This window comes from Chrysoperla carnea, chromosome 1 (assembly GCF_905475395.1).
Source record: "Chrysoperla carnea chromosome 1, inChrCarn1.1, whole genome shotgun sequence".
Lineage (NCBI taxonomy): Eukaryota > Metazoa > Arthropoda > Insecta > Neuroptera > Chrysopidae > Chrysoperla > Chrysoperla carnea.
Genome location: NC_058337.1, coordinates 93,611,206 through 93,638,327, shown reverse-complemented (window position 1 = coordinate 93,638,327; position 27,122 = coordinate 93,611,206). Strand labels below are relative to the sequence as shown.

At 29.7% G+C, this 27,122-nt stretch overlaps 3 protein-coding genes across 4 annotated transcripts; 1 reads left to right on the top strand and 2 right to left on the bottom strand.

The window, feature by feature from the left end:
• Positions 1-1,377: 1,377 nt before the first annotated feature.
• Positions 1,378-10,596, top strand: LOC123306055 (eEF1A lysine and N-terminal methyltransferase homolog). 2 transcript variants are annotated; one of them, XM_044887925.1, is made up of 7 exons: positions 1,378-1,579; positions 1,662-1,789; positions 3,057-3,875; positions 7,497-7,876; positions 8,822-9,136; positions 9,762-9,890; positions 10,088-10,596. In XM_044887925.1, the coding sequence occupies exons 2-7, from the start codon at positions 1,698-1,700 to the stop codon at positions 10,360-10,362; spliced, it is 2,010 nt and encodes a 669-aa protein (XP_044743860.1). In that variant the 5' UTR covers positions 1,378-1,579; positions 1,662-1,697; the 3' UTR covers positions 10,363-10,596. The 2 variants fall into 2 exon arrangements, with proteins under 2 accessions (XP_044743860.1, XP_044743859.1); XM_044887924.1 differs by having other exon boundaries at positions 1,378-1,592; positions 1,663-1,789.
• LOC123306052 (Fanconi anemia group D2 protein homolog) lies at positions 10,416-22,617 on the bottom strand. The gene is made up of 16 exons (XM_044887920.1): positions 22,428-22,617; positions 21,564-21,721; positions 20,930-21,036; positions 20,524-20,597; positions 19,570-19,677; positions 19,248-19,509; positions 14,272-14,640; positions 13,962-14,210; positions 13,265-13,424; positions 12,999-13,190; positions 12,252-12,334; positions 11,946-12,082; positions 11,444-11,624; positions 11,229-11,378; positions 11,001-11,168; positions 10,416-10,572 (listed from the first exon to the last, which is right to left on the bottom strand). Exons 1-16 carry the CDS (start codon positions 22,535-22,537, stop codon positions 10,444-10,446), a joined length of 2,637 nt encoding a protein of 878 aa, XP_044743855.1. The 5' UTR covers positions 22,538-22,617; the 3' UTR covers positions 10,416-10,443.
• Positions 22,618-22,736: 119 nt separating this feature from the next.
• LOC123292303 (Fanconi anemia group D2 protein homolog) lies at positions 22,737-27,094 on the bottom strand. The gene is made up of 8 exons (XM_044872901.1): positions 26,707-27,094; positions 25,645-25,793; positions 25,441-25,580; positions 25,172-25,369; positions 24,916-25,111; positions 24,060-24,241; positions 23,824-23,881; positions 22,737-22,763 (listed from the first exon to the last, which is right to left on the bottom strand). The coding sequence occupies exons 1-8, from the start codon at positions 27,014-27,016 to the stop codon at positions 22,737-22,739; spliced, it is 1,260 nt and encodes a 419-aa protein (XP_044728836.1). The 5' UTR covers positions 27,017-27,094.
• Positions 27,095-27,122: the final 28 nt, after the last annotated feature.

Here is a 27,122-nt window from a genome sequence, read left to right as displayed (position 1 = left end):
AAATTCAACTGGCAAAATACACTCTTTTGAGTAGTTTGCAACTTTTTATAAATAGTAAACGGGTGGTTTTAAACATACGACCTACGTATCCACCTTCTATAGATGTAACTGTGCTTAATTCCGGGACAAAGACTCCACATTCTTGAAACTTATTAGAGCTAGGTTAATTTTGATCACAAATTTGAAAAGAATGACCCAAATTTAGTAGGATTACGTACTTGGTTTATCAAAATTGAATAAAAATTGGATTTGATAGAGCAAAATTAAATTTTTTTGATTCTGATGGCGTCATAAAGTTAAAAAATTCGATTTGTTTGATAACACAGTCAAATTTGATCCGATCTAATTGGAATTTTCTTTGAAACCCACTAATTTTGGGTCATTCTTTTCAGCTGTGATGTCAATTTTTCCCTAGCTATCACTAATGTGCTTAATTCTGAGACCAGGACTCCACATTCTTGAAACCTATTAGAGCTAGGTTAATTTTTATTACATATTTGAAAAGTATGCTCCAAATTTAGTAGGATTACATACTTGGTTTATCAAAATTGCCAATATGGTATTTTTTGATACTTTTTAATGAACATCAGCGAATATATTAATAATAATTAAAATTTTAATTCAATTTTGTTGGTATTACTCTTTATTATTTATTTTATTTATTATCAACAAAATTTCGATTTTGGATGCTAATCAGTTCCTTATGCAAAATACCCCAGTATCATTAAGGAGATTAATGAGTTCCTTGTTTTGCTCGGAAACGTAGAGAGAAATCAATACTTTAATTTGAAACTCTATCATTTGATAAATTTGAAAAGTTTTAACAATTAAATGTACAGACTCTTTTAAAGGTAAAATGACACGATTATGGCGACTCCAATATATATAAGGCGCAACAAAAATACTTGCCACCAGCGCTATGTACTCTCGTTACGGCCCTGCTTTTATCCATTTTCGTTCTCAAGATATGAGCGTTTTGTAAACAATCAAAAATGCTCGCTTAATTTTTAGTCGTAAACATTCAAAAACAAAATTAACTTTTCAATCGCGTTACTCGGTTTTTGTGCAAATTACGAAAATTTTTATTAATACCTTTTGTATAGAGAATGCGAATGTAACACCCTTTTGCAACAAAGTTTATCTTGGCAGAAAAGGCCCAACATTTTTATGTTCTACACCCACCCCAGATGTACACTTTTTTAAATTTGATTCTGTAAACTTTGTTTTCACAAAGATTCCCTTTTGTGCTAATCCTTTTTAAAACAACAATAATAAAAAAACGAAAATTTTAAATTGGAAAATAGACTTCAACACCTGTAGTGTACCCTTTTGACAGAATATAAAACTATCTGAATTTAAATGTGATGTCCATGTAAAATATATGTAAATATAACTTTTAAAGGTTATAAAGACGAATTTAGATAATCGTGAAAAATTTATAATAATAGAAATATTTTTGGCAATAAATACATTTAAATAATTCATTTGCGTACGGGGCTCTTTTTACAGGAACAAAATGTGGCCGACATTTAAATTTGGAAAATGTTCACATTTTTATTGAATATTACAGATATTTAAGGTATACCGATATTGTGGGTATCAAATATATTTTATTTATAAGAAGAATTGGTCGAAGTTTTAATATTTATAATACTATTTTAGAAATGTTAATCGCTTAGTGTGCACGAAAAATAAAAATGGACTTATTACCTAAAACACGAGATGATTTTAAAAAATCTGCATTTTGGGATTCCTTTTTCAATAAACGTGGTACAAAAGCTTTCGAATGGTAAGTTGAACTGAATAATAAGGCTCCTCAAATAATAATAATAATAATCATATTTAAACAGAATTTGAATTAAAAAGTGTTAAAAGATATAAGCTGTTAGATAGGTAAAGATCGAGTATGGAATATCGAGTAGAGAAAATTGAATATAGTTTTAGTAATCTTGTCCTCTCCCAGATACAAAAGCATGGGATTCTTTAAGCTGATGTATAATTTAAATATTAAAACTGTTAGAAGTTAAATTAAATTCAAGATACTACACTAGCAAGTGGTGGGTCTCAAACAATCAATCGATCTAAGCAGCCGCTCTCTGATTGTATTTAAATGTATTTAAGAATTTCCCTGATTAAACCGAAATATAATACTTGTAATTTAAATAAAATTTAGAAACAATTTGATTGATATGAAAATGAAGTATCTAACATTTTTTTACATTATATACTAAATTCCGCCAACAATGATACCTTTATTCAATAGTTTGATGTTAAAATGAAGGTTTTTTGCATTCAAACGTTCATTCTAAATACAAATAGAGCTAATTTTTAGAAAATCAATTTTAGTTTTAAGATAAAATATTAACGTTCAAATTCTGAAATTTTGCAATTTATTTCAAATTTTCTATTTTGGAATTTTTAAACGTAATAATAATATATAACTAATTTAGGGAAAAAATAGAGGGTAAATTTTAGTTCAGCTTAGTTTCCAACTTTGCTTATTGCAAAATATTCCTTTATATTAATCGAGAGATTAATATTAGGAAAAATTTTGGGGTCTAAAATTCTCTGGGTACCACTTTCCCCTCGATATCTAAATCGACGTGTTTTCACTCAAAGCAGTAATCACATCAGATCAAAAGTTATTAAGGGTAGATATTTTTAAAATAAATAAACTGTATAAATGATTGCCTACAGTAAAAAGTAAAGACTTCTTTTTTTTTAAAAGGAAATAATTTGATACAATGGCGCAAACATCAATTATAATCATAAAGACTTTGATGTTTAAAAATTGTATGCAAACTAGTAAACAAGAAACATAAATAATATTAAAGTTAATTGTTGACAAACAAACGAAACTAAAAATTCGACCAGTTGAAAGAATTACACTCTGTGTTTAGAGCTCGTATAGCTCAATTGGATAAGGTGTTTGGCATGTATCCAAGAGATCCGAATTCGAGTCCTGGTGCGAGTGTATAATTTTCAATTCTCTTACACTTTACCATTTTTCGGTACATTCTTTTTCTACATAAATACTTTTTTTTTTTAATTTACAGGTATGGTGAATATACCGAACTGTATGAACATTTACATAAATATATTCGACCCAAAGATGAAATCTTAGTAATCGGTTGTGGTAACTCAAAACTAAGTGCCGATTTATACGATGTAGGTATTCCACGTATAACAAACATCGATGTCTCACAGGTTGCAATCAAACAAATGACAAAAATCAATAAAGATCGCGACGAAATGAAATTTATACAAATGGATGCAACAAAAATGTCATTTCAAGATAATCAATTCTCTGTGGTATTAGATAAAGGCACTTTAGATGCATTAATGCCGGATAATTCCAAAGAAACATTAGAAAAAGTAAACGGTATGCTTGATGAAATTAAACGGGTACTACGGATCGGTGGCAGATACATTTGTATCTCACTACTTCAAGAACATATTATCAAACATATTCTACCGTATTTCAAACAAAGTGGTTGGATGTTTCGTGTAATACGTTGTTTTGATCCAGAAGTTTCAACAGCCCGTCGTGGTCAGACATCGTTACCCGTTTTTATGGTTGTTTGTACTAAAATGAATCCATTACCGACACCGATTGTGGAAAGTTGTTTTAATGGAACAAAAGTTGAACGTGTTAGTGATGAAACTATTTATAGGGAAATTCGTTCGATACAAGAGACTTCATTAATATGTTCTGGATTAGGAAAAACAAATTTGAGTGAATCAGATGAAGTGACGTTGGATTTATTTGATGTGAATGTTGATACTCCGACTGCGCGGTATACTTTATATGTTTTGGATCAACCACACAAAAAGAAGAATGGAAAGTATGCTGCGTTTATAGTGCCACAAGGGAGGTAGGTGTTTTTGACACATTAGTTTAATTTGTACCATATTTACCAATCGTCTCTTGTGGGAAAAGAATTTTTTTTTTTAATATGCCCTCCTTTTGTATATGTATTTGAAAACTTCTGTAAGTCATACCGAGCGTTTCATGTCCAAAAAGCTTATCCCCAAATTTGTCGATTTTGATCAATTTGTTAGTGTTTTTCGTTTGTTAAGAAGTACATTGTATAATATTTGCATGGGTCAAGCTAAAATATTTACTATTATATTGAATATTAATTTCGGAGCAAATAACTTTTATGAAATAATTTTCTAACGATAACTAATTAAGTTTGTAATCCAAATTGCAAACCAATGATCCAATCCAACAGAGTAAGGACTTATTTTTCGATTTCGATTTTTGTATTTTAGCGAATTTCTTTATCTGTTGTACTGGTTAACAGCCAATACACCATACGTATAAAAAGTGCAGACAGTTTGCAAGTCTCGGAAGGATTTATAAATCGTTTTGTTTTCTTTAAATTGCACTTCATTCTTTTTACATGTTATGTTGATTATGACTTTTTTTTGGAATTCACGGCAGATAAATAATCGGAAAAACACAAAAATCGAAAAATTGGATTTTATATTTCAAGTTTCAAATATTAAAAATCCTAAGGAGCCTACGAGATTCGGTCGCTTCAAAATTGTTCTTAGTAGCTACGGTATGCGATTGTTATGTAAATCCTGTATGTTGATAACAAATCTTGACCTAATGTTGCCTCTCCAAAGAAATTTTAATTGAATTTATAACAAACTTTTAATAAACAATTTAAAAATATTTTCTTCTTAAATGAAATACTGCTGCAGATATTAAATTATTATTATGCTTGAAAATATTCCAGAAAAACTTCATCGTTACAAACATTATTTTTAAACTTGAAACCTTTTCAAAATTCCAATTATGCCACATTTCTAATTATAATATTTTTTGCGATAATGACCAAATACGTAATTTAAATTTAATTAAATGCATGAACTAATTTAATTGATTGTGTTAAGAACAATGTTTGTAACTATAAATACTAGTTAATACCTATAAAATGAGGATTAATTACGATTGATTCAACAAAAAATTAATCAAAATTTACATTTTGACATCATATCATATTTTTTTCAAATTCCAAAAATTATTACATCAAAATATTTTATGATAAAATTAACAAGAAAAAAAAAATTAACCACATTATAAAAAGTCTTCAGTGTCGAAAATTTTTACATTTCAATCGAAAATGTTCGGAAATATTAATTCATTGGTCACTTTAAATAACTGTGTCCTAGCAAACTACAAAAAAATGTCACTCTCGGATAGCTTTTACAAAAGGCACTTCGGATATAATATTTATTGCTATACAAGTATTGGAAAAGTGCCACAAATATAACATTGATTTACGCGTCAGTGCGTCACTATTTTGCAGGTCCAAACAGGTGTAAAACAAAACAAACAAACAAAAGCTATAGAAGATCTCCAATATTCCTAAAAATGATCAACCTGATAATGAATATTATCAAAAAATTAGATTCGAAGTTAGCATTACAATATCTTAAGCTAAGTAACGATAAAGGTATACAAAGAAACAAAAGGAAAGACCTAGGGCTAACAATGATAAACCATTGTAGGCGTTCTTTTATATAAAAATATTCTCACTCAAAAGAAAGTATTTTGACATGATGGGGAAACGACAGCATAGAACTAATCGGTTTAGAAACAAATATTATAATTAGGTACAAGCCAAATCAAGCTTAAGTATATAAACTGCCGAAATCACTCAAAATGTTACGAATGATCGAATGCTAAAAAAGATCTAACTGCCGTTTGTTCATGTATTAAAAGTATAAGCAGAAGGAAATTAAATACCATTTCCATGGCAAATCTAATTTTTATTCAAAAGCAAAGAATGTTGGACGAGAAATTTTGGGAAAGATAAAACTAGGGCTGCTACTTCTAGAAATACTTTCGAGTATTAGAATATATTTTACGTAAAGAGATGAATAGATACCTTTATGAATTTCAATTCACAAGCGTATTCTTATTTGCGCAAAGAGAGCTATCGTATTTGAACGTAGCCAGAGATTGCGCAGAAGATACTTGAACGCATTATCTTAGCTACACAGTCCCGTTATTAAAGTCATTTTATCTCGGATTATTTTGCTAAGTTAAAATTTTCTAGTGGATATTTTTTCATCCGAACATTAAGCGCAACTGTTCTTAGCACCAAGTAGAGAATTCATTATGTAACAGACATCACACCTACTAATAATATGGAAGTATAAAAAATATATAACAATCACAATGGAGAAATATTAAATTAGCGACCGTTAAATAAAGAAAACTTAATGAAATGAAAAGTGATAGTAAAAGACGTTAGCATATAAAACACATGTAAAAATTTAATAGGTTTGTTTACAACACATTTTACATATGTGGGTGATATGTTGTTTTGGTCCACGGCTATTTATACCTGAGTATATAACATGATAAATGCACAAACGGTAACGCTAGTGATATTCACCAGTGCAGAACGGATTCATAAGTTTTTACTAAAAATAATTTTTTTTGTAAATATTTATTTCAATCTGTGATTCTCTTTTCATAATGATGGGTAGCTATCATTTTTATTCTATTTGTTGCAAAATTGCATAACAAAAATTTAAATTTAAAAAAATCAACAAACGTTTATTAATGTTCTTCCAATTTTTTTCCCTACCATATTAATTTTCAATTATTAGTGACTAATTAAAATACATTAAATGCTTTTATAACTTATGCCGTTGAAGTTCAAAATAACTGATAAACCTGGCTTTTCATTATTTATCAGTAAACCCTTGTAAATTTAAACATTAAACTAATATAATTTTTAACTAGTGAAAATTTTGCATAATTGAAAAATTCTCTAACGCTAAACTTTTTGCATCAAGCAAATTATATTTTTATTGTAGAAGCGCAGGGAAGTAATGTATTTTAAAATTACTAATTATAAATTGATGTCTTTTACTTTTCCCAGCGCTTCCATATTTATATCAGAACCCTACAGAATTAGAAAAAATTATAATATACTTGGTTTATAACCAATCCAATTAAACTAGCCTAGTAAAAACCCCCCTGTTTTTTATCCAGCTCATAGTTATCGCGACAATCTTTCTCGAACCAAATGAACCATCAGTTATTATTTATGGCTCAATATTCTGAGCAGGTTTGAATATTAAATCAAGTTTATTAAGGCTCAAAACTAATAAAGAATGAATCAAAAATCGGAAAAATTCATTCAAAAATTTGAATTGAAAAAAAACTTCGGGAGAATTTTTTTCTCCGATTTAAATCTATTCATTCCTTGAATGGATTTCAATAAAACCTAATATAATTTTTCTCAATTAATTTTGAAAAATTTCCGAATGGAATAAATCGAAAATCTATTCGGATTTTGTACTAGGGATGTTTCATATTTTGTTAATATTTCAAAGAAAATTTGTCTTTTTGCCATACCACAAATTACACCTAAATAGATATCGTTCAATTCTTTAACATTTTTGTCGCTAACAAAATGCCTATTAAAAATCAATAATTTTTAATCATTTTATTGATTTTATTTTAGGGAAACAGAATGGTTATTTTCAACAGCAAAGGGTCGGCGACATTTACTGGAATCGGCGGGGTTTGACCGCCTTGCAATTGTTACAATGCATCGAGGGCAAAGGTATGGGACATTAGATGATGTTAAAAGGGAATTGAATGAGAGTATAAAAACATTAGCGCCTATTACTAACATTAAAACCACACAAAATAATGATACAAAAATACCGTATTTGTCGTTAGGCGTTGATGTTGGACGGCGTGAAGTTCGTTATGAAGGAAAAAGTGAAATGTCAGGTGCATTTGTTATTGAAGATGTATACAAAGATGAAGGAATTTACAGAGTACTTGTATTTTTAAGTAATCAATCATTGGTACAATCAGAAGCTAAATTGAAAAAAGGTGTGCTTCTATTATTTAATGTTTTTCCATCTTAAGGTGCGATTCCTATTCAGGGTCAGACGAACAGAGCGATCTTAGTGAAATTAGTGTTTATTTGTACGTTTACATTTAAAACAAATTAAGAACGAAGAAGTTATATAACCGTATGAGGGTAATGCTGCACCATACTCCATTTTCAAAACAACTATTGGCGAAGGTTGTTTTGAGACACTTATTAATCAACATAAGCTGAAACATGCGCTGTCTTCAACTCATATCACTGAGTTTGGTTCGAAAGGCAGGACAGGGCAGGGTGTACACTACGAAAAGATAAAGTTTAGGTAAAAAATGTATCTTTTCCCTTTTGGATGAATTGAATTTCGAACAAAAAATTTTTTTTAATTCGAAGCATTTGTACAAACCCGACATTCCTTGGAATTGGCGGACTTTAATATGTTCGAGTTTGGTAATACCATAGAAATAATACATATAGAGAACGCGAGGGATCTGCTAGCCTGTAAGTGAATGCCATATGATGAACGAGAGAGAATACTGCCAGTGAGTTCCCCTGTGTCCTTGTCATAATCATATGATGCATAGAGATTTTGTGTCTGCTATTATATTTGTATTATTTTTTGTATGTAATGGACAAGGACATATGGGAACACACTGGCAGTCTTATCTCTCGCTTTGCCTATTACAAGTTTTGGGTCCTGACGTTCTCTATGTATATAAACTCTTTAAGTTATATATTACTAATGTTTTTTTACCATTGTTCGTTGGGAAACATTCTGTCATCCGCATGCATCCTAACGCGTGAATCGCACCTTATTTATGGATCTTTATGAATCCAAAATGTTTTCAAAATCAATCTAATAAGTATTAAAAGGATTAACAATTCAATAATTGGGGTTGAAAAACCTACATTAGGAAAAATTAATTTATTAAATAATTTGAATTTTTTAGTGTATGAACATGGTACCGAAAAGTTGGTCGTAGATTTTGGATATTTAGGATGTGATCATCATAAGTTTATGTCAATTGGTGTGGAGTTGGCTAAATTTTTAAACAAAGATGCAACAGTTTTAATTGTTGGGTTAGGTGGGGGTGGACTATGTTCATTCTTACAAAGATCACAAAAGAGTATTTTCATAAAAGCTGTTGATATTGATCCAGAAATGTATGAAATAGCTAAAAATTGGTTTAATTTAACTGAAGATAAAAAATTAAAAGTGGAAATTGCCGATGGTATAAAGTTCATAGAAAAAGAATGTACAAAAGGTTTGACAATTTATTCTTATAAGTACCCTACATCATGTTCTAGGATAATACACGCATTTTTAACTTTTGCAGTCAATCTGAATCCTGTTATTTCAATTTAATTTGGATTAAAGTTTTGTCGTCGTTTTCTTAATTTATAATGTAGAATGGTGATAGATCAGAGTACTCCATTGCTTCTGTTTCGGAGGAGGTTGAAAAATAAGTCATTTGACTAAAATGAGAGGAAATTTTCCGAAAAAAACATATTTTGTCACAATTTTATCGATTCTGCATGGGAGCTATACGAATTCTATGATGAAACCTAGCAGCAAAAACGATCAGTAAACATATAAGTACATATACCTTATGCGTATCGTTTTCGATTCTAGGTTTTCCATATTATCTAAGTGTCTATCTACCTTACTGTCTGAGCAGCACTCAGTTTGCTTCGATATCGTAACTGTAACGATTAAGGATTATTTGTTAAAACTTGAAACGGCATTTTGGTCTCTAACAATATGCACGACAATAAAACGTTAGTCAAATCTCTCAAAATGTTTTTGAGTTATGAATTTTGGTGCCAAAGTATCTATATAGCTAGAATTTATGAAAGATGAAACGTAATCTTTTGAAATTTGTGTTACAGATAATAAATACGATAGTATTTTATTTGATATTAATACTGACGATGCATCTCTTGGTATGAGCTGTCCTCCAAAAGCATTTGTTGAAGAAAAGTTTTTAACTCATGTTAAGGAATGTTTGACTAAAAGAGGTAAGTATTACTGAGAGTAATTCATCAACAATTTTTCCTTAGAATAAGTCTTTTAAGCTCAAAATACGTATTTTTTGTACTGTTCTGTACGTTTATAAAAATAGTAGATTCTTGTTTAAAAAAGACAATGTAATGGCAATATAAGTTTGATATACTGAGCCACTTGAAAAGGCGTAATGAAACTTTATTATTTCTAGGAATATTCGTAATAAATATGGTTTGTCGAGATACAACAATTCGTGATGATGTTCTGAGAAAATTGAAACGAATATTCCCCTTGGTTGTATCATACTCATTAGAACAAGATCAGAATGAAATTTTATATTGTGTAAATGGACATTGGAATGAATGGGAAACATATTTTGAAAAAGCTGCATTAAATTTGAATATTTCAGCAAAAAAGCCAGGTTTATTCCATGAGGATGCTGTGGATGCAAAACATTTTAAAGAGAAAATGATAAAGATATCTTAATTATTAATATTCCGTGATTTATTAGAAAACATATATATTTTTTTTTAAATTTTGCAATTATAAAACTAAATACATAAATTATTAAAATACTTCACTCGAACTGTGGATCTTTTCTTCCCCTTCCAATTGTACTTCTGCATCACTTTCGTCATCATCTTCAGGTAATTGATCACCATCTTCATCTGTGTTTGCAGTACTGTCTTGTGTTGTCTGTACAAAAATTATTGTTTTATATAATTCAGAATCTATTAATAAAATTTTGTTATTTATTTAACTTTGTTTTATTTTTAACCTGTAGCACCAGGGCTATATGTGGCTAAAAAAGACAAAATAGACATCTTTAAAAATAAGTTAAGATTTAGCGATAAAATCCATTAAATAGAAATGGATACGATTTCTTGAAGCTGGAATAATTAATATTTTTTTAGATTTAAATATAATTATTCATTTAAATTTGTTAGTAAATAGTACTAAAATTTGATTGCAAAACTATTAAACACAAACTTGAAAAGATTACAAAAAATATATATATATACTATCAACATTGAATTAGCCTAACCAATTATCTTAACAGACTTGTTTCATAAAATATTTTTAGACAAACATATTATAATACAATATTAATATCACTTTATTACCTGGGATAATATTTCTTCGCCATATATATCTTTATTGCGTAAATTACCCATCCAAAATGCTGCTGAACAATCATTTGCAATTAAAGCTGCTTTTACACGATAAATTAATGCTTCTAGTGTAGATCTCACCGCTGGTACGAAACCCATTAAACCTCCATCACTCTTGACCTATAAAATAAAATTGTGTGTTTTTTCTACGGCTAGCCAAATTAAAAATTAAAAATAAACCTTGGAATGGCAGCATAAACTGTGTAAAAATCTAGTTGATTGTTGCATTATGCGAAAAATTTCGACGACAGTTTCTGGTTGTGATTTCATTTTTATTTCCAAAATTGTTATACCCTTTGATAAAAACATTTTTAATATTTCCAAAGAACGCTAAAAAATATTAATTATTTTAGACTGGTTAAGTGCATGTAAGAAACAACAAAAAATTAATTTACTCTTAAAAATGCAGCTAAATTTGATCTAGAATCTTGAATTTTAACAATTGACATTAAACTTTGTAAAGCTAAAACAATTTTTCTCCATAGCGTCAAATGATTACTTGAATTATCAACACTATCTCTACATACTGATACTAAAGCTGCACAAAGACCTCGATACAATAACGGAAAATTTAATCTGAAATTATGAAATAATAAAAGTTGAAATTATGATGTTTTAAAAATTAAATGTGACATTTTCTTTCAATACAAATGGGATATTTTTTACTGCACCAGAAACTTTAAACTAATGGATATCCATTTTTATTGTTATTCTAATAAGCACACAGTGGAATAACAAAAAATTATTTTGTTCGAAAATTACAATTTTTAAATAGTCGACCGATGAGCATAAAAAGGATAATCATTAATTTTAACATCTTTAATAAAAAGTAGTCACGGAAAAGTATCGCTAAAACGTGATAAACATTATTACTTTTAAGTAAAAATTTTTTCTTACTTTGAAATGCTTGGAAACGTATGTAATTTATCTGCTTTTCCTTTTAATAATAAACATTCTTCTTGTACCCAAGATATTACTGATTGTATGGAATCGATATCACTATATAATAAATATGTTTTAACTAATGTATCAACCTGCAATAAATAGAAAAATTTTGTTGAAAAAAATGTGTACCAATAATTTTAGTTGCTTTTTTTGCGATAATATGACCCGAAGAAAAAAGCCTCATACGTCTACAGAAAGTTTTTTCAAAAGAACCGAGCAAAAATCAGCTAGTTTGAAATAACAATAAAATAAAAATACCTTAATATTATATTGGGCTCCACAATCTGAATTTCCTTTTAAATCCGTCCAGCTCATTGATAGTAAATTTTCACTCAATTGAACTGTAAATTTATATAAATAAAAACAATTTTTAAGAATTTAAATCATAAAGATAATACCATAGATCTGCAAAGTCGCCGCTCAAACGGTTGATGGCAATAGAGAAAGACCAAATACGATAAGCGCATATAGTTGTCTTCGTCTCCCTTATACGTGCTATAACCATAATAGCATATACAAAACAGACAGGCTGCGAGACAGAGAAGGAAGAACGTCTATCAGTTCTGCCTCTTTCTCTGTGGTCAAGAGTTCAATTATTTCGTTGACTATGTCTTCTATACAGCTTTATGGTATTATCATCTCTATGATTTAAATAATACTAATTAAAATAATAATTGAAATAATATTAATAATAATAATCGAGTTTAACCTCCGTTTTTCAGATATCTATCTGTAACACGGGCCACCCACATCATAATTTTTTAAATATTTATTCTATTTTAAACTACATCCAATTTACAATTAAATTTTTATGATGTTCGTGGAGTCGGTTACTCCGTGCTTATCCAAGCGACGAAAGTGTGATAAATTTTACCGCTCTATTAATTATAATTGCTCACACTGCCACTGCCTGGATTCAAACGTCCCAGTCAGTAACCGAACGACTTAATTCGCACGACCACAGACCGATCCCTAATTTAAATACAAATAACTCTTAAAACATACCTAGCCTTTTTCGAACAACTTTCTCTGAAGTAAAATTTAAAATTGTTCTCATTAATTTAACCAAATTAATACCTGCTGAAATATATAGACAATATTCTGTGTATTTTAGTAATTGAGAGCTAATTTCTGTAATAATGGGGCCAATTGATTTTAGCCCTCGGTGTTCTTCGTCTAATAAGTTTCTTAAACCATCTAAAACAAATACCAATAAAACATTTTACTCACTTTGCATTTACATACATGTTCAAATTGAATCATTTTCTTACCTCGAAGTAATTCATTATATCTTGGATGTTGTAAATCTGACCACGACAATGTTAAAGCATATACCTCTATAATTAAACTGAAGCAAACCTTAACGTTAATTGTACCTTCTGCATATAATAAAGGTGCATCACGAATACCATCGGTAGATTTCAATATTTCCTAAAATATTATATAGGTAAGCTTTAATTTCCGGAGATTAAATCTTAGACTAAAATTTATTCGTAGTCACTACAGTATTCTATTCCGAATACTGTAGTTCCGAATACAACCTATTATATTCCGTTGGGTCACTGAATGTATTCCGAATCAAATCTTATTATACAATTATTAATTTTTAATAACTTTTAATTACGTAGAATATAACTAAATAAATCCTTTTTTTATTGGCATAAATTATAAACGATCAGTGTACCCTCAAATAAAAAATGAATTCCTTGTCGGTAAAATTTTTTAACACAAAATATACTTGAAATATTTATTTTTGTATCCAATTATACGAGACAATCTAGAGTACGAGCTGGATACAGAAGATAACCAAATTATTCTGATTTTGAATCTAATTATTCCACCTTACAGCCTTGATTCTAACTGTAGTGTATCTCTGTGACAAAAAAAAAAACCGCTCGGATTTACATATATACTCTAAGTAAATCCGTGCGTTTACTTATATGTACAATCTGCCATTAAACCACTTACTTGCATACATTCAATAATTTTATGGCAATGTTTTGTTAAGTATGGAAACAAACGGATACAATCTGTAATAAAATCTGATGGTTTTACTAATTGTAATGTAGTGAATGTCATCGGATTATTCTTTAATTTTACTGCGGGATCTGATAGAATTTCTTGTAACTTTACTACTAAATCTTCTAAAATAAATCGTAATTCGGTTAATTTTAAAGTTGTTGAAATAGGAGGATCTTCATCATTTAAAGTGTTTTCCTATAAAAAAAGAAAAATACTCTAAGCATTTGTAAATAAACATTATGATGAGTTCAATTACTTCAGTTAAAGTTGGAACAGATAACTCATTTCGTAAAACAATTAAAATGTCTACATCTAAATCGCGAAAATAATTACGTCGAATTACACCTTGATCAATCACTTCAATTTTTGATGTTGAAGGGGCATTCGTTTGACTTTTAGGTGGTAAGGACATGTTTGTATTGTTCAATGCAGTTTCATCATTTTTTTTGCCTCCTTTGCTCTTAGTTTTCGCTGTTTCACGTTTTGAGACTGCAAATGTTGTATCATCAGTTCCAATTCTTGATGGAAAATAGCTAGGTGGAGGTTTGTAGTCTGTAGGAGCGTAACACATTAATTTTGTAAATTCTTCTTCGAGTTTAATTAAACCTTTTAAACGAAGAATAACCTGAAATAGTAATTTATTGTATGAGTTTTAAATGGTCTAAACATATTCAAGGAGACTCGCATTGACTTGGATTTGAAGTTTGAAATGATGAAAATCAATCAAAAAAATTGTGTTATAAATATTATCAAAGAAAATTATCAAAGAAAACTCTAGAATATTTCGAATGATATTTCGATTTTTTCCCAAACTTCCTAGATCAATTTTTTCATGCAGACCGTAATCAAATTAGCAATGAATAATATACACAATAAAAATAATTACGATTAACTAATTTATACTAATGATGGCAATCATTTTAAGAGCTGTTTTAAAAATAGTACACCCTGTTAGTCTTAGGGCTTACGGTGATATTTTCATCAAAAGCTGCATTTTATGCAGAAAGCAAGCCACTTCGCACAGTGATACTAGGGACCAAAATGAATGATTTCATCCGAGGAAACACAATTTTCATCCACTGGAATTCAAGATGGCGGCCATTTTCCAAAATGGCAGATGCATAATTTAAAACATTTACAGGATCAAAACGATTGCACCGATTTAAGCGAGTGAGGTGTCAATCAATTCGTCTTGACACCTCTAATCAAAAGAAAAACATACCATTCGAAAAATTAAAGATGGCGGCCAAATATTAAGAAAATTGTGTAATTTATCAATTAATTTTTTCATTCTAGTGAAAATAACAGCTAAATATCCTATGATGAAGGTCAAATATTTTTTGTTTAAATAAAACTTGAGAATATTACCTATAAAATAAAAAAAATTTCGTCACAATCCGTCGAGTAGTTTTTGAATTATACGCATTACAAAAAAGGGTGGTTTTAAAAGCCTTCATTGTACGTAATGTGATGCATTGTCTAATTAAAACGAATTCACTGATTTCAGTAATTTAAATAGGAAATGATTTTTCATGGTATTGTCATGATATGACGTCTGTGAAAACCGGCTTAGTGCAAGTTGAACTCGCGCATAAATTCGTACCGATACACACACAATTTGTTTTGGTCACAATTTACAAAAACTTCAACCTAGAATGCTTTTCGGAGTGGCAACAGGGAATTTCTAACAACTTTTGGAGGAATTAGAGAAATATATATATATATATATATATATATATAATAAATATGATATTTTTCCGCTTATTCGTACTCCTCTTTTTCTTCTTCGTCCGATATGGTTAAACTGAAAGAAGAGAAAATTCATATTAAATCAGTTCAAAATATACCTAATATAATTTATAAACAGTAAGTAAAAAATTATATACCTCGTTTTTGCAGCTACCTTTAAATATGATGCATTGAACTGTGCAGGGTAGATTCACTCGCCGACACGTGCAGCGCATTGTTTCGCAGCCTTTTTTACAGCCGCAATGGTCCAAGTAAGACAACTCACGCCAAATTTCACTGACTTCCGACCACTGCGGTACCCAGCTATCATTAAACGTCTTCCAACCCCAAGAGGATGGTAATGGCACAGAGGCATCATTAAGAGTAAGGGCATTGCCCCGTAAGTGGCCCGCTTGATATACAACACGGAGTGCATGTTTTTGTAATGCTGTCAATGTTGGTGGGATATTGGTTACCAATTTATTTTTTGTTGCAAATAGTTCTTTGCGTACCAAGTTAACCGACGAATGTGTTGTTTGAGGATCCTATAGGTAGCAAGTGACCTTTCCAGCATGGCCATTATTCCTTCAGGAAGACTTTGTAATGGTTGCGATATTTGTTTGAAAGATGGTATTACTTCAGGGTGTGATAACCACGTTTTGAAGCATGATTTCTTCCCTTTTGTATGGAAATAAGAAGTAGTTATACACCCTGTAAAGGCATGAAAACCACGAAGAGCAGTCGATCTGTCCGGACCTAAAGTATTAGCTATTTTGTGAACTTCCACAAAACGGCGTTTATTTTCCGTTCTGGTCAATAGCCATAGCTCCTGTAGGCTGCTTTCAATTGAAATTTGGTGAAAATATGATATTAATAACACCAAAACGTCTGTATCCGATGATCTGATCAAAATACGTGTTATTGCCTGTTCGGCCATATCTTTAGCGTGAAGTACGATGCGGCCATCAGCTTCTTCTGCCTATTTCTTTTCCAGATATCGTGGTACAAGTGTAGTTTGAGGAAGTCAATTTATTAGCAAGATTGGTCACCACATTAGCAGCATCAAAGTCACTTAGGAAGGCTTGCCCTAGAAAATGAAAACGCTCAGCTTTATTTTTTTCATTTTTCAGAATTCTGACCAATTGGAAGGTAAGCTATTATTAACAATAACTTGACGTCGAATGCCAGCTCCTCTTCCTTCTCGTTCTTGTCTTTTTAGGCTATTCGGCAGATAAAGATCCCATACTAGGTCTACTCTCTTTTCATTTAATTTTTGCACTAGTTGTAGAACATGAGGCCTGAGATCTGCTGAGTAATACTCTTGAAAATTTTTGGAGTTCTTTGGCCGAATCATTTGTACAAGTGCAGCTCCATCAAAGATTATTCCATCAAACTGAATGGGTACGCTTTCCGTTTTTACTTAAGATTCTAGTTTTTCAGCAAGATCAGCCTTAACGCCTGAGCGAAGTTGCCCATTAGCTGACAAAGAAGGTGGGCATCTTTGATTTTCATATTGAAAAAAAGTGTCCAGATCAAGCTCACGTTCTCTTGCAACTATAAACTTTTTAAGCAATAATACTCTTGTTTTGATAACTTGTAATATCTCATCAACATTCAACAGGTTACTCAGGTCACCAAAGCTCGAGTCATGCATCAAGTGACTGCAACTGTGCTTCATAGTCTTATGCAAGAGGCTTATCAGGCGGAAGATAGTAGAGGAAGATATGGCCGAACAGGCAATAACACGTATTTTGATCAGATCATCGGATACAGACGTTTTGGTGTTATTAATATCATATTTTCACCAAATTTCAATTGAAAGCAGCCTACAGGAGCTATGGCTATTGACCAGAACGGAAAATAAACGCCGTTTTGTGGAAGTTCACAAAATAGCTAATACTTTAGGTCCGGACAGATCGACTGCTCTTCGTGGTTTTCATGCCTTTACAGGGTGTATAACTACTTCTTATTTCCATACAAAAGGGAAGAAATCATGCTTCAAAACGTGGTTATCACACCCTGAAGTAATACCATCTTTCAAACAAATATCGCAACCATTACAAAGTCTTCCTGAAGGAATAATGGCCATGCTGGAAAGGTCACTTGCTACCTATAGGATCCTCAAACAACACATTCGTCGGTTAACTTGGTACGCAAAGAACTATTTGCAACAAAAAATAAATTGGTAACCAATATCCCACCAACATTGACAGCATTACAAAAACATGCACTCCGTGTTGTATATCAAGCGGGCCACTTATGGGGCAATGCCCTTACTCTTAATGATGCCTCTGTGCCATTACCATCCTCTTGGGGTTGGAAGACGTTTAATGATAGCTGGGTACCGCAGTGGTCGGAAGTCAGTGAAATTTGGCGTGAGTTGGGCTGCGAAACAATGCGCTGCACGTGTCGGCGAGTGAATCTACCCTGCACAGTTCAATGCATCATATTTAAAGGCAGCTGCAAAAACGAGGTATATAATTTTTTACTTACTGTTTATAAATTATATTAGGTATATTTTGAACTGATTTAATATGAATTTTCTCTTCTTTCAGTTTAACCATATCGGACGAAGAAGAAAAAGAGGAGTACGAATAAGCGGAAAAATATCATATTTATTATATATATATATATATATATATATATATATATATATATATATATATATATATATATATATATATATATATATATTTCTCTAATTCCTCCAAAAGTTGTTAGAAATTCCCTGTTGCCACTCCGAAAAGCATTCTAGGTTGAAGTTTTTGTAAATTGTGACCAAAACAAATTGTGTGTGTATCGGTACGAATTTATGCGCGAGTTCAACTTGCACTAAGCCGGTTTTCACAGACGTCATATCATGACAATACCATGAAAAATCATTTCCTATTTAAATTACTGAAATCAGTGAATTCGTTTTAATTAGACAATGCATCACATTACGTACAATGAAGGCTTTTAAAACCACCCTTTTTTGTAATGCGTATAATTCAAAAACTACTCGACGGATTGTGACGAAATTTTTTTTATTTTATAGGTAATATTCTCAAGTTTTATTTAAACAAAAAATATTTGACCTTCATCATAGGATATTTAGCTGTAATTTTCACTAGAATGAAAAAATTAATTGATAAATTACACAATTTTCTTAATATTTGGCCGCCATCTTTAATTTTTCGAATGGTATGTTTTTCTTTTGATTAGAGGTGTCAAGACGAATTGATTGACATCTCACTCGCTTAAATCGGTGCAATCGTTTTGATCCTGTAAATGTTTTAAATTATGCATCTGCCATTTTGGAAAATGGCCGCCATCTTGAATTCCAGTGGATGAAAATTGTGTTTCCTCGGACGAAATCATTTATTTTGGTCCCTAGTATCACTGTGCGAAGTGGCTTGCTTTCTGCATAAAATGCAGTTTTATTTTGCTAAGCCCTATGACTATGTGACATAGTAACTCTGATTTTTTCCTATGTAATATGTACAAAAAAAATAGATTAGTTACCTTGACTTGAAGATCCGGTAATTTTTGACTCACAAACGCACTAATAACTTCTCGAAACCAATTTATACAATTGAAATAACAATTTAAAATCACTCTTAAAGTTTTTGGATCGTAATCTTGAATGCCACCTACATCGAGATGAACTTGAGGCATTATAATTGAACAGCCTAGTACGGCATCAATTGCAGTTAAATTATTATTTTGTCTATAATGTACTAGACGCATTAAACGGAATAACGATGACAAATATAGAACTGAAACTCTAAAGCAAATAATGATATAAACATTTTGTTATTAAATTTGTAATATTAAAACCATGTACCTTGAATTATTATTCAAACATAAACCCCCAATGTTTACAGCGAATTTTGAATCTTGTTCATGTTCTTCATTAATGCAATGACTCATTTCAAAATTTATGCCATCTAATCTGAAGTATAAGGAAATTATTTAAAATAAAAGTTTTAAATTCTTCGAGTTACGTACTTTCATAATTTTTCTGTCTTTTTTCAGAGATAGTTTTAGTTCACATTCTCTTTTTCTGAATTTCAAACTAAGTATTCTCTAAGAGTTCCAGAACAAATTTATTTAATTACTCCCACAAGGGAGATAGAAAAAATTTTTTTATTTATTTTTGATCATTTTATATTAAGAATTAATTTAGAAATTGAATTTGGCTATTTAACTCCTCAATGCAAAATAATTACATTTCCATATTTTTTATATCGAATTATATACGAAAAAAAAAGATCGGATATGCCACACGCATTAATTCAATTTAATAAATTGAATTGAAGTGGAAGAACGTACTTGGCCCAATTCGGTCTTTTGTTTATTTAAAGCAGCTTATATGCATTTTTTGAAAAAATTAACTAGTGTAGAAAAGTTTTTTTTTAAATTAACACGGTAAGTATTAATTTTTATTTTTATTGTTATTTTTATCGATAAATTTCTTATTTTTTAAGTATTAACTGTTAGTATAGAATCCCAAATTGCAAATGTATCCAGAATAATAAGGTTCTAAGGTTTAGTTTTATTTTATTTAATAAATAAAGGGAAAATTGATTTTTCTTCTGGAAAAATAATAATTACGCTTCCCTTTCAACAAAAATATCACAAAATATTTTATAATAACAATAACGTTAGCCAATATCTATTAACTATTCTATTAGAAAATTAAAGCAGAATAAATTATAGATAGATTAAGCTGGGTTCTAGACAGATTAAGCTGGGTTCACTTGATTGTCAATTTTAAACGATTATATTTTGTACTCACTGTAAAAAATCAGGTATATCTTCTACAATAAAATATTTCTGGAAATCATTGGTGATTGTGTCAGCTAACCAAGCCTGCAAATTAAATTAATAAATATTAAATAAATTAAGCTTAAGCATTCTTTTTCAAAAGAAACTAAAATTTCATATTTTTTATATCGAACGTATAATATCTCCGTAAATATTCCGTAATATAAAACTATAGATAAAATATGATCAATTCACAAAAATATCAATTTTACTTAATATTAATCGGGAAATTACCAAAGTTCGATATTTCATGAGGTTTCTCGTTAATGATACATAACAGAAAAAAATTTAACTTCTACTTAGAATTTACTACTATATACACGATATACAAATTTTATTTTTAAACAAAAAATATCCAAAATCTACCACAATCTTACCAAAAAATTGCTATTAAGTTGTAAACTAGTAACTAACATAGATGCTAAATGGTCATATGCGAATCCTATGGCTTCAACATTTCCACTTGTACATCTAATTACATTACCTAAAAAAATACTGTATGTTAAACAGTCATTCTGCCGTGTTTTGAAGAAAGGCTATAGCTCAAAGTATAACTTTTCATCAAAATAATTTTAAGTAGCTCTATACCTACAAGGATGAATTTTTGTTGACTTTGAATTGAGACATAGTTATTGAAATAAATACCACGATACTCGAAATAAAAAAATTTTATTTCAAGTATCGTGGTCTTTAATTCAATAACTAAGCTCTATATCTGTCTGAATATATACTTGCTTACACCCGTGATTACCTACCATTAAGAAACAAGAATAAAGCTACTTTAAATTATTTTGATCAAAAATTGGCAATATTAGATTTGTTTAACAGAGGAAAACGTATTAATGCGCTAAATGACCAACCAATAAGAAATATGATTATAGAAGGATTGTAAAAATGGGATTAGAATTACCGATTTTCTAATAATATTTCTTATTGATTGATTAAACGTGACGATGCTCATTTCGTCAGCTAAACACACTCATTTGTTATTTTTCAACAAGAAAAACTTACTCATAAGCTTTGCAGCTTGTTGTACTTGTTCATTAGGTATATCAGAAATACTAATTGTACTTTTTTCACTTGAGTGTAATAAGTCTTCATCATTAGAATTGATAGCAGCTAAATGTTTTGCAGCCATTACCGCACCAATAATACCTTTGTATTGAATGCTGTAAATAAAAAAGATCGATAATTACTTTTTCATTGAACTTGTCAAGTATCAGTGGGGTGTTTTAGATGTATTAAGGCTTTAAACAAACGAACAAACATTCTTTCTATTTCAATGAACTGAAAATTCGACATTTCCATACCAACAACCAAAATCTATCTTTGGCTGCATATATTTAAGCCTTAGCATTAATCGAATGCTGTTGTTGAATCTTTTTCCCAAGTTTTATTTACCCTTGATATACAAGCGTTTCAAACGCTTCTGTATCAAGGACGTCGCCAAGGGGTGAGGATGTACATGCCCACCTTAAAGATTCAAAAAAATCAAATGTCAGTAATTTATTGTTTGATTTATATTTTCCGTCCGGAAAATAGAATTTTCTGCAGGATTTTGCATTATTTATCGCCTTCGCAAATTCCTCAAAAACTATAGATTTTATCTGTCCATTATCTTGTCTCCTGACCAACTAGCTGGTAACAACCTTGAATCGTATATCAAACATTCCAATCTTTGAAAATATATGCTTCCAATGAAGAAATTTTTCCATTTTGAGGAATTTTCATTGAACTTTTAGCCAACGAGCGTATTATTTTTGGAATCGTAATGAAGGCGTTATAACAAAACTGTTTTTATTTTAATAAAATTATGTAATTTTTAAATTTTTTTAAAAACACTGTGTAATAGTAGTAAAAAGACATAAAACTTACTCTCGTTTTGAGCTATTTAGTTGCTTCTGAATCAGAATATGTAGATCATCTTCTAAAGTAGAAACATTAGCATATTCTGAAGAAAATGCCAATCGACATAAAATATCCATAATACATTTAATATCGAAAAAATCCAATTCATCAATATCATTTAGTAAATTCAATAAAAGTAATGAGTGTTGTTGTAATAATTTTGTATGTTCTTCCGCTAAAGTAGTTAAAACTTTTAAGGATGATTTAACATTGCCTTTAAAAACACCACCAGTAAGCAAAATTAATGAATGAATTACGTCTTGTTGATTATGAATATTAGCATCTTGATGCGTAAATGTCAGTCTAAAAATTAAAAAATGTAAAAAAATTAAAAATTTTTCAATCACCCATTGTAAAAAAACCGTTTACACGAGTCTCGTTTGTGGTTGATACAGTTAACTCGCTCGAATATTCAATTAAGATAACAATCATTTAAGAAGGTTGTTGTGAAGAAGGTCGACCCCTTTTGGTATACTAGAAATCAAAGAAGGCTAAAGACCTGTGTTGGGTGGTGGGAGCTTCCTGTAAGGTTGGAAATTCCCTTAACGAGTCAACAAATTTTTAAATCTAATAAATTGGCGGGAACCGCGCTTGTTAGGAAAATATAAGTACATAATATTGAAAAATCAAAAGTGGAGTGGTAAAAATAATAATTTCTATCACAAGCTTACAGATTCTTTTCCATAATATTTTTTCAAAAATATACTTTAACATATTAAACATTACAATAATTAAAAGTATTCTATAACCCTAAACGTTCACAGATTTGTTTTTACTCTATTAACTACATCAGGGGATCGGTAAAAAATTAAAATTACTTACACAAACAATTTAGATGCAAAATCCGATAAAATTTGACCACCTTTCATACGCATTAATATTGCAGCAATATCAATTACCGAATTTATATATTCTTTAAATATTTCATTCTAAAACAAATCAAAAATAATAACATCAAATTTTAATTGAATCGCTTGAATTTAAAAACAGTACTTATCCAAATTTGACGCAGAAGATATATCGCTCTATATTCGGAAAATGGAAATCGAGACAAGTGATATTTAATTTTTGTGGCTACTGTTTTTTTAAGTAAACAAATTGATTTTTAGGTCAAGTAAAAAGTTTATTAATCCAAACATTTAAACACAACTATTCTTAATATTCTCTTTACATTTGCTAGTTTTTATTTTAAAACTTCGAGCTCGATTATCTCAAAATGATAATTTGCAGAAATTACTGCCCTTCGTCTCACTGATTCAATAGTAACATAGAAATATACCTTTAAAAATGTGTTGTAAAGATGCTCAATAAGAATAATTTTAAATAAACCTGATGTTATTTTCTTTTTAAATATATTTTCTACATTCCTCTTATGTGTAGCAATTGTATATAAAATTATTAAAATCATCACATCAGTTGACCTAAAATTACAAAAAATATAAATCGAATTGAAGTTAATTTTTCATAATTTTGTGGTAAAAAACCATGACCTGCCAATGGTTTGTGATCAAGATTCAAGAGGTTTAAGTTTAGCCTGTATAAGTGAAAAACATACTCAGGCACAATTTGGACTTACATTAATAGAAATTTGTTAATTACCTGTGTGCTGCTGGCTCTTTAATATTTAGGATTACTTTAATCCATGCATTTGCTAATGGTTTTGATTTCATAAATGCTAATTGAATTGTAGAAAAAGTCATAATTAAACTTAATTGTTTTTCATCTTGAGTATTTAATAACAATGTTGTGTCTATTAATGTTTTTCTTAATTCTTGAATCACCTAAATTTTAAAAAGAAAATAATTAATTCACAAGTGCTTTTATCTTAATTTGCATATCAGAACATTTCAAAAACATTGCAAATGATGACTTCAACTTCCAGCCTCGTTTTGTATCTTTCATTACTCGGGGGAAAATTACAATTACACATTACAATTTTTCCCCTCTCTCGATTTCGATGTAAATTTCCAAAAAACTAAGCATGTTTTAAAAATAATTCCATTTTTGCAATCAAATTTGCACTGTATTTTGGGTGAGTAACAAGATGGACAATTGCCCCTGCATCAAAAAATCATCGCATTTGATAATAATAATAATATGAAGCTATATATAAATCTCTATCCAAATTGTATTAGGTTTCATGTAGAAGACTATTCCACAAAGTCAGGTGCGGCTCGGGAAGGTTTAAATTTTTGCCTTTGACTCGATTACAAATTTACAATAGCGTCTATATTCTATTCTATTTATCGTCTCTTTTTGACAAAAAAAGATAATAGCTAAATAAATATTTTTGCATCTTATCCTATTGTCGATAACACTTGACGTACGAAATAAAATAAATAATAGGAGCTAATCGAGCAAAATTAAAGCAAATATTAAAAATGGTGAAAAATGATTTATTCAACGAATCTAATTATTGGTTCGCATTGATCATTCGAAGAAAAAAAATATTTACCTCAACCATTTCGGACTGAGGACAAGTATTCAACAAATATTGTGTTAATATTGGAATATGTGTAACTGCAATTGAAGTTTGTATGAGTGCCAACAAATGTTTTCGTACTTCGTTATGTTTTTCAGTATTTAAAGTTAGATGACCATAACATTCTAATATTGCCGGTATTAATTCACTGCTTTTCTTCATTAGTTCACTATACAAAATTAAATTATTAAATTGTTGTTGAACAACGAATTGATAGTAAGTTTCTTACCTTAATCGAATTGAAACAAATTCATGTTCATGATCTGGTAAAATATCCGGTAATATTGTTATCAATTCCATTTGACTATCAACAGCAGCTACTTCAATTAAATCTAATAAACTTGTTGCTAATTTATGGCTATTGTTTACAGTTGGTAAAAACGCTAATGGTCGTGTAAATAATCTGGTCCAGTTACTTTCATCATCCCTACAAATTTTGAAGTATTTTTTTTAATAATGTTAGTGTTTAATAAGTGTTTAAATAAAAAAAGTGCTTACTCTTCAAGAGCATATTCCATTAATTTTTCTAAAACAAAATCAATAACTTTTTCTTGTAGAAAGTCGACATTTAATAAAATTCGAATAAGACTGTCTTTAGGAATTCCAACAATGATGTCCGTATCAGATGAACTGGCTACCTATATTTAAATTTACAATTAAAATTGAACATTAAAAGGTCGCCGATTGAATTGAAGAACTAACCTGTGTTGGTAACAAAGCCTTTTTTAAATACTTCTCATTTTTACAATATTCCTCAAAAGTTTTCATAAACTTTTCAATCATCTCATTTGATTTATTAGACTTCTTAAAAAGTGTTTGTAGTTCATTTGCTATAATTATAGGCTCTTTTCCTTAAAAATTCAAAATTAATTAATAATTGAATGATTTCTTAATATTTTGATTTCTTGAAGTTTCGATAACGAGTTTCGTCTTATAAAATAATTCAATTTTAAAATCAAGTCAATCATATTGTTCATATTTGTAAGCTTTTATTTAATTTGGCTAGGATGTGCAATTTAATGGCAATACAATATTATAACAGAAAAATGCAAATATAATGGAAGCGGTGTAAAAGTGAATTGATTTTACAAGCTTCTTTTGGTCATAAATTTATTGAATAAAACTTTTGGTAAGCGTAAGATCTTATTGCACTAACAGATAAAAAATAAATTTTCCACATAGTTACGAATAAATATGAAAAAAGGTTTAAAAAGAATTTTTTACTAAATTTTTTTTGAAACTGTCTTAATCAAAATATCGACGAAAGTAGCGAAATACATGTAGTAGTTTAAACAATGAAATTTAATTAATCCGATGGGATAAACAAAACAAAAAATATCTAACATAAATTCTATTTATGTTATGATTTATTCGAGAAAATTATATCTGATATCGTAAATTTAAACAAAAATACGAGAGCCGAGCATTTGAATGACTGTAAGGTAAACCACATACCGCCGATTTAGTAGTTGTTTTGTTTTTTTTTTTTTTTTTTGGAACAACGGTGCATGGAACTTACCATCAAGGATATTTTGCAATAAATGTTACTTTTGGAATAAAAATACTGACTGGAGTACTTTCATTAGTTTTCATAGTTTCTTTTTTGTTTATTTCGAGAAGTTTAAACTTTCGATATTTCTAAATAAAGAGAAATATCAACGGAACCTTAAATTTTATATTGTTGTCGAGTTCTAACAAACTACATGATCAAAACTTCGCGCCTGGGAAATCATAATATCTATTGTGAATGAACTGAATAATTACCGAGTATCGTTAACGTATGTGGTGAACTTCCATACTGAATTTGAAGACCACATTTCTCTAAGATTTCCTCGAAATATTTTTTTGCTGGTAAATTTTCTTTATCAACCGACGAATTACGTCGAACGCGTTTAGATAGTGGTGCTGCTTCAGGAATATAATCATCGTCGTCTGTTATTTTGCTTTGTGCAGTTACTGGAGCACTTATTGTTTTATCTTGTAACTTATATTTTGAAATATTTAAGGAACTCGATATTCCTTGAGAAGTACTAACTGGATGCAATGCCTGAGTTTTAGATTTTCTTTTATACATGTTAATAATGAATTTTTAAGCAAATTGTTGCAAAGTTTATAAAACTACTTTAACTGTTTTGAACATTTAAATTTGACAACTACATTGGAGGGAACTAAACAGTAGA